A 16,120-nucleotide genomic window follows, 5' to 3' on the forward strand; every position below is an offset into this window, starting at 1 on the left:
CAACAATGTCTTTCATTCAGTTAGTCTCAAAGGAGCTACAAGATCCTTTGTATAGTGGTTAGGAAAATTAGGGTCAGAGATAGAGGACAGTTAGATTCAGGGTTAGAGTGAGTTAGGATATGAGTGAAACAGAGAGAGAGAGAGAGAAGTGAGAAGTGAGCATCAGTCAGGTTTTTATGCATTGAATAAGTAGTCTATGATGTTATGTTCATTGATGCTGTGTTCAACCTCTGCTTAACAAATTGTAATTTTTGTATTAGATACTTGAACCTCTGGGACACTACATATTAAAAAGACTGAGTTTAAAACCAGTGTGTATAGCAGCAGCAGCAGCAGTTAATACAGGATGGTGGTGTCCAGTGGAGAGATTTGATGAATCACAGGATCATAGAATTGGAAGGGGCTTCGTGGGCAACTGAGCACAAATCCCTATTCAGTGCAGGATCTCCAGCCAAAGCATCCCCAGCAAGGTGAATATAATCTTGTACAGGAACCATACGGCATTTAGGAATTACCCACAATTAGTGGCCACAGTGGTGGAACAGGAGAAGATCCACACACTGATGGCAGTGGAGGGTTAGCGGAGAACCTCACATCACTTCCCTTCCCAATGGATAAAATGAATTAGGTAAAGGGAAATCCCCTTCCCAACAGGGAATATGTAGAAGAGAGGGCTCCTTTGTGTCAGGGTGGAAACTCCCTTGCCCTGGTTGAAGCTATAGCTTGTTAACAAGCTACAGTCATAAACTATAGCTTGGTACTAGTTTGTATGAACTCTGTAACACTCCAAACAAGGCTCTACATATGAGGCTCTTTTTGTTTTCACTGCCCACTGGCTGTGCCAGGTAGTCATAAAATTGTGCTAACTGGGCATTTGAAGTGGTGTGTGAAAGGGGGGAGGGCAAGAAAATGGTTGAATGTGAACCCATGGACAAGCTATTGATGAAAGAGTATCCCAATACAGAACAGGTGTTTCCAGACAAGATTAATTCACAGAATTTTAAGGGAGACCAGGCCAGAGCTTGGAAAAGTTACTATTTTCCAAGGCATTGCTTCTAGAATCCCTCACTGGTAGTATTGCCAGGTTTTTCAAATAGTGACAGTGACAGTGACAGCAAGGCTCCATGAAATTTCATGACATGTAGGGTTAACAACCATAAACTAGCTCTTAACAACACACATGTGTTCTAACTACATACCAAACGAAAGTAAAGTGGTCCCTCCACATTTGCTGGGGTTAGAGGCACAGGACCCCGTGAATGTCAGAAAACAACAAATAAAAAAACACTATTCTTTTTATCAGTGAGAACACCACAAATAATCAAATCTGCAAAAGTCAAAGCCGCAAATATGGAGCACCAACTGTATTGACCTCAGTTCACTTAGCCATATGTGTCTCTGTAAGATTAACATACTGTCCACATGCATAAATTACACGATGCACACATTTGTCTTTATGGAGGATCCACACCCCAAATTACAAGATTTTTTTGGCATCTTTTTCAGTGTCTATAAAAATAAAAACTTTCTAACTTTCAAACAGGGGATAACCCTTATAATAAGGGGCATTTGCCAGTTCAATAGGAGAAAAGCTTTCTGATCCTCAAATAAAGGATATCAATTATAATTGATGACAATCTAGTAAGGGACAAGCTTTCCAGACCTCAAATAAGGAACTTTAGGTTTGACAGCTGGCAACCTTACCCAGTTCCCATGGTGGTGAGGGATTCTGGAAATTGTAATATCCAAAAGTATTTTTCCCAGGTTCTGGTCTGAATGTTCTCTTCCAGTCTCTCACCTGTCCCCTGTTGCTTCAACCACCTTTTTCTTTTTTTAATATTCTCTCTCTCTCTCTTACACACACACACACACACCTGTTGAGGAAGAATGGAATGAATTTGCTTCATGGTTTCTTCTGACTTGAAGTGCATGGAACGCTCTATCTGGAAACAACCCAAGGCATCAGGAGAAATGCTGACATCAGTCTCCACAACCTGACTCACAAATACTTACGGTTGTCATAAATAGGGTTGGAGATGACCGGAGGAAGAGCGAGCGTGCAGTTGCCATGTTCATCACAGAGGAAAGCTTCGAAGCAAAGCCGGACCACATTGAGTTCATACTCATCAACAGCCAGTATCTGCTCTTCGGATACTGTGGAATTAAAAAGAGGCTTGTAAAGAGAGTATGGGTTAGACTGGAAGGCAGGAACAGAACTCAAATGGACCTTGATTAACTAGAAAACTGGGCTGAAATTAATAAAATGTAAATCAACAGAGACAAATGTAAAAGTCTTCATGTAGGCCACAAAAGCCAAATACATACTGTGGGTATAAAACGGCAGATACTTGGCTCAGCAGTACTACATATAAAAAAGACTGTAGGGTTATTGTTGATCATAAGCTGAACATGAGCCAGGAGTAATGTGCTGCAGCAAAGAAGATAAATGCTGTCTTAGGGGCTGAACAGACCACCCCATTCAGTGCCAGATTGGGGCTGCAGCAACTACATGCTGCAGCCCTGATCTGGCCTTTCTGCGGCACAAAAAGGAGTTGCAAAAAGCATGAAATATTGAGCTAAAGTGAAATGGAAATTTTCAAAAAATCTGGCCTTCAAATTTCTTCTGTTATGTGCAGTTTGTGGGCTAAAATCTGGCCTTCAGATTTCTTCTTTTGTGTGCATTTTGTGGGCTGATTTCTTCTCTGCTCAGGGTAGGCCAGAGTGAATACTCAAATGCAACAGCTACCCACGTTATGTTGATAAGACGTAAATAATACCAGCAAAGAGAAAATTGCTTCCGTCACAACTGTGAACCTATTTACTTAGTGTGTGGGATGTAACACTTCTTCCACTATGGTTTGCAAAATTGCTGAATTTGTGTGTGTGTTTATGTGCATGCATGAAAGCGTGTGTGTGTGTATATATGTTTGTAATATCTGTACACTGCTCTGACATAACAAGAACAGAAGCTTGTCTACAGATCTCAGCCCTAAGAAGTTTGTATGTCAAGGTAATCTTTTTTCATATTGGCTTTGGAGTCCTGTAGGCAAAGCTACCATTCATATCGATCTATCTATATGTATCTTCAAAGAGAGAAAGAAAATTGTCAGGCCCATCTCAGAAATAAAAAGTGTGCACAGTTAATGTATATTAGGAGGATAGATAGGCAGCCCGTACCATTACCAATTAGTGTGGTCAGATTTTTGAAACATCAACAAGGGAGAGCCAAAATTCATAGCATGCAGTGTTGACAACCAGGAAGCAGCTATTAACCAATTTGTGTTCTAGCTAAATACTAAACTGAAAAAACTGAAACTGAATTGAAAGCACAGATTCATTTCTTTCTCTGAAAAATTAACACATTATCCATATGTGTAGATTGCATGATGCACACATTTCTGCCTTTATGAAATGTTTCCAAACCAAAACACAGGATTTGGGGCCATCTTGTTCGGTCTATATAAAAGGGAAAGCTTTCTGACCCTCAAATCAAAGACAGGTCTTATAATAAGGGACACCTGGCGACCTTACTCTAAACATGAAGACACTTGGTTAAATCCAATTCTTGGCCTCAAGTAGTATAGACCTCCTGTTCGAAAGTGGAAGACGCTCCTTGAGCGGGTGGTGGAGTCTCCTTCCTTGAAGGTCTTTAAACAGAGGCTGGATGTCCATCTGTCAGGGATGCTTTGATTGTGAGTACCTGCATGACAGGGGTTGGACTGGATGGCTTTTGTGGTCTCTTCCAACTCTAGGATTCTATGATTCCTAGGGTTGCCAACTTGAATATAGGACAAGGCCCCTGTTGCGTTTAGCTAATCCTTGGTAAGGAAGTCTCATTATAAAATACTGTCACAGTGGCATACCTGGACTATTTGACACCTGGGGTGGCTCATTTTTAATACTCCCTTTCCTCTCTTCAACAGCCTTTTTTTTTTAATCTGGCTGGGTGAGAAAGGGAGGTGACTTGCTTTCCCACCTGGCCAGCAAACTGGCCAGACTGGGAAGGCAGCCCTTTCACACCAGTGCCCTGGGTAACACACTCCTCTGAGGAGTCATCCAGTGTGGTTTTCACCTGTCACACCTCTAGTGATGTCCCCTGTATTGTCAAAAAAAAAAATAAAAATCCTCTAGTACCTTTCTTACCCCACTCTTCCACCTTTTAGCTGAGGCAGCCATCCCCTGGATGGAAACTGAGAGTGGGGTGGGTGAGTGGGAGCAGAAAAGAATCCCACTCTTTTCTTGTAACTGGGCACACAGCAACAGACAATGTCTGTGAGCCCCTGGGGTCCCCTGATAGTCCTGGAGGAAGATGAGATTGCTCTGCATTCAGCTTCAGCAAGGGTAGGCAATGGTGGAAGGCAAGGATGCCTTCTCCTTCTCCCTTGACCACTGGTAAGCAAAGGGCACCAAAGTCCACCCACTAACCACCCCAAATTGGCATTAAGGCAGAACTGATCGCACTACAAATGGTAGCAGAACAGTAGCATGAAAGGAGGTCATTCACAGATGTTCATGAAAAGAAACACTTTTCAAATGATCTCTCACTAAGAGAACAACAGAAGAAGGTTGACATCTTGTGATAAGCCCTGGCCAAAGATGGAATTACAGTTGGCTTTCTGCATTGGAGGGCTAGCCATTTAAGGATTTGAGCATCCATGGATAGCCCAGTCCCATTATCAAAAATGGTGGGCTGTGCATGCAGCCATGCTGATGCGGGCACAAACACTTTGGCATCCATTGATGCTAATTGAGGTCCTGCACTTTTATTTTTTTTAAAAAAAATTTTGGTATCTGTTGGGGGGGAGTGTCTGGAATTGAACCCCTGTCACTATGGAGGGCTGACTGTATCCTGCTCCAATTGTGATTTACTGTCTTGTGTGATAAAGTCTTAAGAAAGATACCCATTCATTTTGATGCTCAGGTGAACTTCCCAAAGAGATCGTGCTCCAGCTAAATATTAGACCCCTGAGCCAGATATGCTTTTGCAGTTGTAGTGATTCGATAGGCGAGCAGATTTCTCTGACTCATGCCACCATCACCTTTTCACTTTAATGAAGGGAGAGAGACAACATTCCACACATAGAAGGAAATGTGTCTGTTCAACTCTCCTCTTCCATTGGAACGAATGGGGAATGCGTTCACAAGCAGGAGCTGCAGATGCAATATTGCAATACATCTCAGCAATGTGTGGAAGGCTGGATTCTTAAAATAGTTACGGTAATCACTAAAAAAAATTCACAGCGCAAAAAGAGGAAGTCCATGTCTCTGAGGCTATTCTTAAATTCTACTTCCTATTACATGAACAAATCAGAGCATGGTAAATACTAATCTTTTCCTTTGGCACCCCTGTAACATTCAAGCTGAGTGCTTTGCATGGACAGTCTCCATAATCCACAGAACCACCTTGTAAGGTAGGCTACTGTTATATCCCTATACAGTACTGTATTACCAACAGGGATATATACAGTATGTGTGGCCAAGACATGGTGGTTTTTCTAACGCTGCCCAATGAACTTAAAAAGGAACAGAAGGCGGCTCCACACCACATCATCTCATTTTAACATTTAACATTTCAACATATCATCTTCCCGAAGAGTGAGTCATACATTTCCTGCCTGAAAAAGGTACTTCCTCATCAGGGGTTGAGTTCACAGGATGTGTCTCCAAAGGGCAGACTTGAAACAGGTGTTTCCTGAGTTTGATCTCACACCTCTCCGCCACTGTATCATCAGCACTATTAACACCATTACTGCTGTTGTATGATCATGACAAATGTCTATCCTGCTGCATGAGGAGCCAATTCAACCTCTGGGCAAATTAGGGGTGAAACAGACGGGCAAAATCAAGTGGTTTTCATCCACTTTGAAGGTGGGCTGTTTAATAATAATTAATAATAATTTGTTTTATTTATATACCGCTATTCCAAAGATCATAGCGGTGAACAGCAAGTAAACTAATTAGCAAGTAAGCTAATTTGCCCCCAACAGTCTGGGTACTCATTTTAGCGACCTCGGAAGGATGCAAGCCTGAGTCGAGCTTGGGCCCTTTTGCTGGTCTTGAACTCGCAACCTTGTGGTTTTGAGTGAATGGCTGCAGTACAGGCATTTAACCACTGCGCCACCAGGGCTCCTTTAGATGATGCATGTCTTGAAAGGGGCTGGACATGGAAATGAAGCTGCACTACCGGGCTTAAAATCAGAGCAAAAAGAAGCCGGGATACTTTGACTTAGCACAGAAAATGTGCATCTTTGTTGTTAACTGCACTTGAGTCAATCTCAACTCATGGCGACCCTATGGATGAGACATCTCAAAGACCCTCTGTCCTCCACTGCTCTGCTTAATTCCTGCAATCCAATAAAACCTTAATAGAGTCCATCCATCTAGCAAGTAGCCATCCTCTCTTCCTACTTCCCTCCACCTTTCCCAGCATTATTGTCTTTTCCAATGGGTTCTTCCTTCTCATGATGTGTCCAAAGTACCACAGCCTCAGTTTGCTCATCTTGGCTTCCAGGGAGGTTTCTGGCTTGATCTGCTCTAGGACACATTTGTTTGTCCTTTTAGCTGTCCATGGGATCCTCAGCACTCTTCTCCAGCCCCACATCTCAAATGAATGAATTTTCTTCCTATCTCCTTTCTTAACTGTCCAGTTCTCACATCCATACATAGTAATAGGGAATGCAATGGCTTGTATGATTCTAACTTTTGTGCTCAGTTGTATTTTAGAATCTTTTTCAGTTCTTTCATAGCCACCCACCCCATTCTTAATCTTCTGATTTCCTGACTGCAGTCCCCATTTCTATCAATGTTTGATCCTAGGTATGGACACTCTTTTATTATTTCTATTTCTTTATTGTCTAGGTTGAATTTGTGAAGGTCTTCGGTGGTCATAATGTCATGTTCAACATTAACCTTTACATTTTCTTCTTTGATCTTCCTTAGTAGGTGTTCCAGGTCTGTGAGGTTTTCTGATAGCATTATGGCAGGGGTCGGCAACCTCCGGCCCGTGGGCCGGATGTGGCCCGCGAAGGCCTGGCCGCCGGCCCCCGGCTGCCCCTGCCGCCGCCGCGGCCGCCCGTCGCGGCTTTTCGCCGCTCTGGGTGCCGCCATTTTGCTTTAGGGCTCCCAGGGCGGCAGGGGGTCTCTGCAGGGCCCTCTGCCATCCCTGGGGCCCTGCTTTAGGGCTCCCAGGGCGGCAGGGGGCCTCTGCGGGGCCCGCTGCCGTCTCTGGGGCCCTCCAGGCGGGCTCCCATGGTGGCTGGGGGCCTCTGGAAGGCCCGGTGCCGTCACTGGGGCCCTCCAGGGGGTCCTCCAGCACTGGCAGGCCCCCCCCCAGCTTTTTTTTCTGGTCTCTGACGGGGCCTAGGGCCCCGTCAGGGGCCAGCAAAAATGGGGAGGCCTGGCCCCCGGAGGGTGGAAGCTCCGCCCCCGGCATGCGGCCCTGCCCCTGGAGGATGGAAGCTCCACCCCCAGCACACAGCCCCGCCCCGGAGGGTGGAAGCTCCACCCCTGGCACGTGGCCCCGCCCCGGAGGGTCGAAGCTCCACCCCCCAGCTTCGGCCCCCCAGTAACCTGAGGGACAGCAACCCGGCCCCCGGCTCAAAAAGGTTGCCTACCCCTGCATTATGGTGTCATCTGCATATCTTATATTGTTGATATTCTCTCCTCCTATTTTCACCCCTCCTTCTTCTGTGTCCAAGCCTGCTTTTTTTATAGTATGTTCTGCATACAAATTGAACAGATAGGGTGAAAGAATACAGCCTTGTCTAACCTCTTTGCCAATTGAGAACCATTCTGTTTCTCCGTTTTCTGACCTGACAGTAGCCTCTTGTCCTGAGTACAGATTCCTCATCAGGACTATCAGATGTGTGGACACTCCCATGTCTTTAAGGGATCCCATAGCCTTGTGCCTACACATAAATGCCCTGATGTGAGCACAGGGCTGCGGCAAAGCAAAGAAATGAAAGTCGACAATTCCAATGGATACCAGTACAATATACAAAACTAGACAGTCCAATGGGGGGGGGGGGGGCTATATGCCCCCTTCAAGCTTACTGTTATGATTGTATTTAATGGGACTTGATCATTCTTGGATTTTGGTATCCATGGGGGTCCTGGAACCAAACGCCAGTGGATACCAAGGACCTACTGTACATCTAAAAGCCTGATGATACAAAATGTATCTATCATGGAACCATTATGTAAGAATTATGTAACCCACAATTTAAAGCAGTATAAAAATACTGAAATGACGTAACACCAAAAATAACAATGGAGCAGCTCCTCCCATATCCTTTTAAAGCCATTCAAGTTGGCACTCATCACAGCATCGTGTGGCAATGCATTTCAAAGTCTTAACAGTGTACTATGAATTTCGCACCATCCATCTTCAGAGAATGTTCACTGAATAGTCTTCTCATCCATCAAGATACTCAGCAGAAAACATGTACAAACAAGCCGCACAAAAAAGTTCTCTGATTAACTTCTTACTCCACGTTTGTAAATGGCTTCACCCACTTCGGCAGTAAAATGAAAAAAGTCAAAAGCAAGGGTGTCATAAGAGAAGGCCACAGATTTCCTGTCACTCTAACTACTCTTGACTAAGTTTTTCTGCAAACATCCTGGTAAGCTTCTCAAATAATTAAAAATAAAACCTTCTTATTGTTATTGTTGTCAAATTTTATACAGTCGGCCCTTGGTATCCCACTGGGGTTTGGTTCCAGGATACCAAAATCTGTGGATGCTCAAGTCCCATTAAATACAATGGCACAATAAAATGGTGTCCTTTATATCAAATGGCAAAAATCAAAGTTTGATTTTTGGAATTTATATATTTTTGAATATTTTCTAGCTGTGGATGCTTGAAACTATGGATGAAGAATCCTTGAGTATGGAGGGTCAACTGTATTTTTGTGGTCTGTGTGGTTCCTGGAGGGTCCTAGCAGCACCAGAACACTCTGACAGAGAAGGATAAATATCTCATAAAACTATAAATCCCAGAATTCTATAACATTGCCCCAGGTCAGTTAAAGCACTGCAAAACTGTGTTAATTCTGCGATGTAGATGCAGTCTCAGTGTGATATGCAGGAATAGAAATAAGTACTTGCAAAGTACTTGATTCTGATAGATTGAGAAGGAGTGCTTTGTCTATGGAATGATGAGGACCTGTATGGGTAATACTAGTAATAGGAGGGGACCTGGCTTCCTTGAGCACATATCTATCTTGCTAACTGCAATCCCATTTGAAAATGAATGAGAAATAAGATTTAACAGGTTGAGTCTCCCTTATCCGAAACAGTTGGGACCTGAAGTGTTTTGGATTTCAGAGTTTTTCAGATTTTGGAATATATGCATATTAGTTGTTGTTGTTGTATATCAAGTCATTCTTGACTTAGGACAATCCTAAGGCGAACCGATCATAGGTTTTTTTTGAGGGGGGGGCAGGTTCTTCAGAAGGGGATTGCCACTGCCATCCTCTAAGGCTGAGAGAGTGTGAATTGCCTAAGGTCATCCAATGGGGTCTTATACTCAAGTGGGGAATCAAACCTTGATCTCCAGAAATTTAGCTGTGTTAATCTGTAGAATCAGTACGTAGAGAGATCTGCAAGCACTTTTTGAGACTAATTGAAAGAAAGAAATTGGCAGCATGAGCTTTCATAGACTTCTGTGCATCTGAGGAATGCATCTGAAGAAGTAGACTGAAGCCTATGAAAGCTTATGCTGCCAATTTCTTTCTTTTAGTTAGTCTCAAAGGTGCTACAAGATCTCTCTAGGAATCTCCAGAGTTACAGTCCAACACTTAAAACCACTACACAATGTTGGCATAATGAGATATCCTGGAAATGGAACCCAGGTCTTAACATAAAATTCATTTATGTTTCATATACATCTTTCATATACACACAGTCCAAAGGATTTGCTAAGAAAACCCCATGACAGGGTCACCTTAGGGTCACCATAAGTTGGAAATAACTTGAAGGGCACAGTAAAACAACAAAATTTTGTAAACGGTATTTTAAATAATTTTGTGCACGAAACAAATTGTGTGTACCATCAGGAAACAAAGGGGTTACCATCTCAGTTAGCCCTCACAACAATTTTGGATTTCAAGATTTAATCTTAACTTTCTTCATCATCACTACAGAGAGATGTACAAGAAATAAAGGGATGAATAACAAAATGTGAAAGATGTGGCACAATGGATTTTTTAAAAAAAGCCAACAACCCTAGTTGTTAGTAAGGAAATTGTAACCAAAACCATTGGAATATAGCCTGAGAAACTAGTCCTGACTTCGAAAGTGACTATGCACTGAGCCCCATGACAGGTGGCAAAATTAGGAGCCACCTTTTATTTCAGTGGGAAGGAATACCTTTGTCGCCCGCTTTGGTCCATCTTGTACTTGCACATAGTCATAGGTGCCAACACCAAACCATCCATTTAACCCTTTTCAACGCTACCTACATTGACTCAACACCTTCCCCAAGCACATCACCCACTACAACCACATGCTCACAGCATCCCACCTCTCACCCACTCACTCTGCCATGACTCACAAATTTGAAGCTATCCACACCCTAACTCCCACTTGCTGGTTTGATCCTGCGGCACCACATTTCCCCCCTTCTTTCTCACCTCCCCCACTACTCCACACGTATTTATATATGTTACAATTGCCAGCTTACAGCCAACCCAGTGTGGGTTATCCTCAGCCCCTTTGCTTTCAATCTCAACCTCAGCTTTACAAGTAGAATTCAAAGATATAGCCAGGTTAGACTGTAAAATCAGTATCTAGAAAGATTTTGTAGCACCTTTGAGACTACCTGAAAGAAAGATGTTGGCAGCATAAGCTTTCGTAGACAAGTCTACTTGCATCTATTTGGTCCAAATGCATCTGAGGAAGCAGACGTAAGTCTACAAAAGCTCATGCTACCAATTTCTTTCTCTCAGTCTCAAAGGTGGTACAAAATCTCTCTACTCAGCTTAACAGTTGTAGATTAAGGGCTCAGTTCTATGAATACCTGTGTAATGGACCCATGGGTCCCCTCCTGCTTCTGCCTAAATAGACTGGACCCCATGAGGGTGTGTAGACAAGCGGCCACCATCCACTGATTCTAAGCCCCTTTCCTCATAACTCAAGTGGGAAGGCACTGGGGAAAACTGGATTTTCCACCTCTGACTATGTAGAGATTTCCCTCCCCGCGCCCCTGTGGGGAAAATGAAACACACCCAGCATGTGATGAGTGTGGGAGATAGAAGTACTTTAAGGGAAAACTTTATCCTAAGCAAGAAGTCTACATGAGCATAACCTTCCATTTTGAAGCCAAGCCCTCCCTCCAGTCCATCTGCCTTGGTCCAGACCTCGGAGGTAGAGAGGAACTGCTGGACCTCTTACCCTTTCCCTCCACCACTCCCTTCTCCTTCTGTGTCATGTCTTTTTTAGATTGTAAGCCCGAGGGCAGGGAACCGTCTAACTAAAAAGATTGTATGTACAGCGCTGTGTAAATTTACTGCGCTTCATAAATAAAGGTTAATAATAATAATAATAATAATAATAATAATAATAATAATAATAATGTTATCTTTTTTCACATAGAGCACCTTCCCTTCAGGCACGCTTAGGAATTACATAGATCATATTCAGCCAAGATCACAAAATAAAAATAAGCCCTGACACAACTAAAGTAAACATTTTCCTAGCTACTAGTGACTAAGGATGGGTTTTGGAGTCCTTGATGTTCACGGGGATAGCTGGGAATCTAGACATTTTTGCCCAGCCTCAACCAGTTTTCCTAAGGTGGCAGAGAAGCCTTCTGTCCTCAAGCATCCTTCAGTTCTTCACTCCACCTCCTGGTCCCTGGGACCCTTTATAACTTTTCCTTTGAAGCATCTCTAACTCCTGTCCAACAACACTGGGTAGTTGTCTCTCATGACCTGTAACTTCTTCATGATCCAATAAAATGCAGCTTAACCTTAATTAAAAAAAAAGTAGCACATCATTAATCCTTTTGTTTACCTGGAAGGAAGACTATCCCCTCAGCTGTGCTGACCAAATAATGAGAGACCCATTATCACAACCTATATACAGCGGACCTCTGTATCCACAGATTCCACCATCCATAGCTTGAAAATACTTTTTAAAAATGTAAGTTCCAAAAGACAAACCTTGATTTTGTTATTTTATATGCAGGATAGAAGAGTGCTATGGACAACTAAAAAGACAAACAAATGGGTACAAGAGCAAAGATGATCTGAAGTTTCCCTAGAACCCAAGATGACTAAATTGAGGCACATCATGAGAAGACATGACTTACTAGAAAAGGCAGTAATGCTTGGAAAAATAAAGGGCAGTAGAAAGAGAAGAAGACCACACACCAGATGGATAGACTTAGTGAAAGAGGAAACAGCTCTAAGTCTGCAGGAACTGAGCAGGTCCTTTGAGGACAGGGAGTCTTGGAGATGCCTCATCCACAAGACTTCCAGAGGTCAACATTGACTTGAGGGCAGTTAACAACAATCCCTTATCGCAAAATCTTGGGACCGGAAGTATTTTGCTTTTTTTGGGGGGGGGGCATTTTGGAATACTTGTTGTAGATACATACACAATGAGATACCTTGGGGATGGGATCAAAATCGAAACACAACATTAATTTACGTATCATAAAGACATTATACATATAGCCTGAAGGTAATTTGATACATCAGAATCATAGAAACATAGAGCTGGAAGGGGCCTCATGAGTCAAGTCCAACTCTCTGTTCAATGCACAATCTCCAGCTAAATCATCCCTAGCAGGCAGCTGTCCAGTCTCTTTTTGAAGACATCCAGAGAAGGAAACTCCACCACTTCTCTAGGCAACTGGTTCCACTGCTGAACCACTCTTATTTTTAAAATAATTGTCTGCATGAAACAAAATTTGTGTACACTGAACCATCAAGAAAGCAAAGGTGTCACTGTCTCAGCCACTAATGATAAAAGTTATGGGTTGGGTTTTTTTTTTTTATTTTTTTTTTTTTTTTTTTTTTTTTAGTATTTCAGATTTTGGAATTCTGGATAAGTAATACATAACCTGTAATGTGTTTTCTCCATCACACCAACAGTCAATCAGGTTTGATCATTGTCTCCCGCACTGGCAGGAGAATTGGGAAGAGACAAAACCTAAGATTGAATAAATTTCTGGTGCAAATAAATGAAGACTCTTTTTGTCCTTATATTGCCATTCTTCGGTCGTGTTCCCCAAACATTACCACCTTCTGTCTTCTATTGTACCTCCACCACATTGCAAACACATGATCCTTCTGCTGATCAGTTCTTTCCCCTTCAACCTTGCTTCATTCCTTTCCTTGCATGGCACCAAGTTGCAACCCATTTAGTTTACATTTCACTCTTATTGTTTGCTCTCACATCTGATACATAATCGCAGAGTTGGAAAGGACCACAAGGGACATCTAGTCAAACTCCCTACTGTGCAGGAATATACAACTAAAGTACTCCTGAAAGATGACTACCCAGCCTCTGTTTGAAGTCCTTCAAGGAAATAGTATCCACCACCTTCTGGAGTATTCTATTTCACTGCTGAACAGCTCTTGCCATCAAGAAGTTCATCCTAATGTTTCGGTAGAATCTTTTTCTTATAATTCGAATCTATTGATTCATGTTTTGGACTCTGCAGCAACAGAAGATAAGCTTGCTCCATCTTCTACATGACAACACTTCAAATATTTAAAGATGGCTTTCATGTCTTCTTTTCTCCAAGCTAAACAGACCCAGCTCTCTAAATTATTCCTCCTGGGAATTGGTTTCCAGACTCCTCTTGGTTGTCATCTTATAAACTTACCTTTATAAATGTAAGAGATGAACTTATTAATTCCAATGTTTCTGCCCCAGCAGCTTTAACTCTTGTTTGTTGTTCTGTTCCTCTTTTACTTTTCATTTTGAAATTACATGAATGTCTTGTTCTTACATAATGTTTTGATATTATTTCTGCCGATTCACTAGCATATGTCTTAATATTCTGGGTTTTCTTCTGGTCTTTCCCCTGAATCTATTCACTAGCCGTTTTTCTGTTGTCTTCTGATTATCCTAAACTCAGATTTTGTAACTACTGCTCTTTATGTTCTTTCTTTCTGATTAGTTCTCTGAGCCTGTGATTTCTTGGTTTTCTTCTTGGTTGTGAACTTTCTTTTTCCATATTTACTCATGGTAATTTGGCCTCTTATCCCCTTTCAGGTAGAGTTTCTCAGAATTATTTACTGCCTTTTCTTCCTTTTAGACTCATAGAAACATATTCATAGACTCACTCAAAGACTCAGAGAAGTGTAAGAGTTGGAAAGGACTCAAGGGCCATCCAGTCCAACCCAATTCTGCCATGTAGGAAGACAAAATCAAAGCATTCCTGATAGATGCCCATTCAGTTTCTGTTTAAAACCCTCCAAAGAAGGAGACTCCATCATACTCCAAGGCAATGTATTCCACTGTTCAATTATCATCAGGAAGTTCTAGTAATTCTTCAATGACAATAACAAGACTGCAGTGTTACCCCTTTTCTTCTTGCCTCTCCTTCCTTTTCTAACAACTTTCCTTTCCATGTCATCTTTTTAATTACTGAAGCAGAAAGATCTTCTTCCTACTGCAACCTTAAATTACCTCTAACTCATAAATTCAACTGGAAACTTTCCTTGCATCAGTAGCAACTAGTAGCTCCCATGAGTTGGACAGTGAATCCATTCTGGGTTTCAGTGTGAAGTTTAAAGCAGGCTTCCAAGGTACCAAACTTATTTTGAGCACAGCTCCTTTATACAGTGTGCACTAAAACCGAGAGCAGATGGAAGGCTTCACTCACCACACCTGCCTTGCTGTTGTTGCTGTGTGCCTTCAAGTCATTTCTGATTTATTGCAATTCCAAGATGGGCCTATCATAGAGCTGTCTGTACCTTCCTCTGAGGCTGAGAGAGTGGATTTCCATCGCTGGGAGCAGGGATTTGAAGCCTGATTTCCCGAGTCACAGTACAATGCTCAAATCACTACACCATGCTAACTCTCTACCTCCTTTAATTTCAAGGGCTAATTTCAAAAGCAGAGGATGGGCTTCCCTCAATAACACTGATGTTCCCTTCTGTTTGCAACAGCCTACAGGAATGAGACAATACCATGAAGTGTATCTGCATTACACAGTTGTACGAGTCTGATACCACTTTTACTGTAATGGCTCTATCCTACAGATCTGTAGTCAAGTGAGGTACTTAGAATTTTACAATGTTCTGTAGCATTACAGTTAAAATGGCACTCTGCAAAGTACAGTTGATGGCACTCTAATTTGTGGAAGGGTGGCTTCTCATGGTTTCATTGTCAAGTTGCTTTTATATTTAGAAACTCTTTCTTTTACAAAGACATCTCTAAGCTTGCCATGGTAGAAACCAAACATCAGAAACATCAACTTTTTTGGACTGCAGCTCCAGGAACCTCCAGGTCAGTATGGCCCTGGGCATGGTGCCCTGGGGATTTGAATCATAGAATAATAGAGTTGGAAGAGACCACAAGGGCCATCCAGTCCACCCCCTGCCATGCAGGAAATCTCAATCAAAGCATACCCGACAGATGGCAATCCAGCCTCTGTTTAAAGACCTTCAAGGAGGGAAACTCCACTACACTCCGAGGGAGTGTGTTCCACTGTCTAACAGTCCTTACTGTCAGGAGGTTCCTCCTAATGTTGAGGTGGAATCTCTTTTCCTAGAGCTTGCATCCATTGTTCCGGGTCCTGTTCTCTGGAGCAGCAGCAAACAACCTTGCTCCTTCCTCAATATGACATCCCTTCAAGTATTTAAACAGGGCTATCATATCACCTCTTAACCTTCTGTTCTCCAGGCTAAACATCCCCAACTCCCTAAGTCATTCCTCATAGGGCATGGTTTCCAGACCCTTCATCATTTTAGTTGCCCTCCTTTGGACATGCTCCAGTTTCTCTACATCCTTTTAAAATTGTGGTGCCCAGAACTGGACACAATATTCCAGGTGGGGCCTGACCAGAGCAGAACAGAGTGGCACTATTACTTCCCTTGATCTAGACACTATACTTCTATTGATGCAGCAGCTAAAAAGGCCAATGCAATTTTAGGCTGCATCA

The 16,120-nt window shown here is 42.6% G+C and overlaps 1 protein-coding gene across 1 annotated transcript in view; it reads right to left on the reverse strand.

Moving 5' to 3' along the window:
• The window catches only part of REL (REL proto-oncogene, NF-kB subunit), a 70,657-nt gene that overhangs the window by 14,121 nt on the left and 40,416 nt on the right, over positions 1-16,120 (reverse strand). The window contains 1 exon segment of the mRNA XM_042446888.1: positions 2,014-2,154. Within this exon segment, the coding sequence (XP_042302822.1) occupies positions 2,014-2,154 (141 nt within the window).

This window comes from Sceloporus undulatus, chromosome 1 (genome assembly GCF_019175285.1).
Source record: "Sceloporus undulatus isolate JIND9_A2432 ecotype Alabama chromosome 1, SceUnd_v1.1, whole genome shotgun sequence".
In the NCBI taxonomy this organism is placed as follows: Eukaryota; Metazoa; Chordata; class Lepidosauria; order Squamata; family Phrynosomatidae; genus Sceloporus; species Sceloporus undulatus.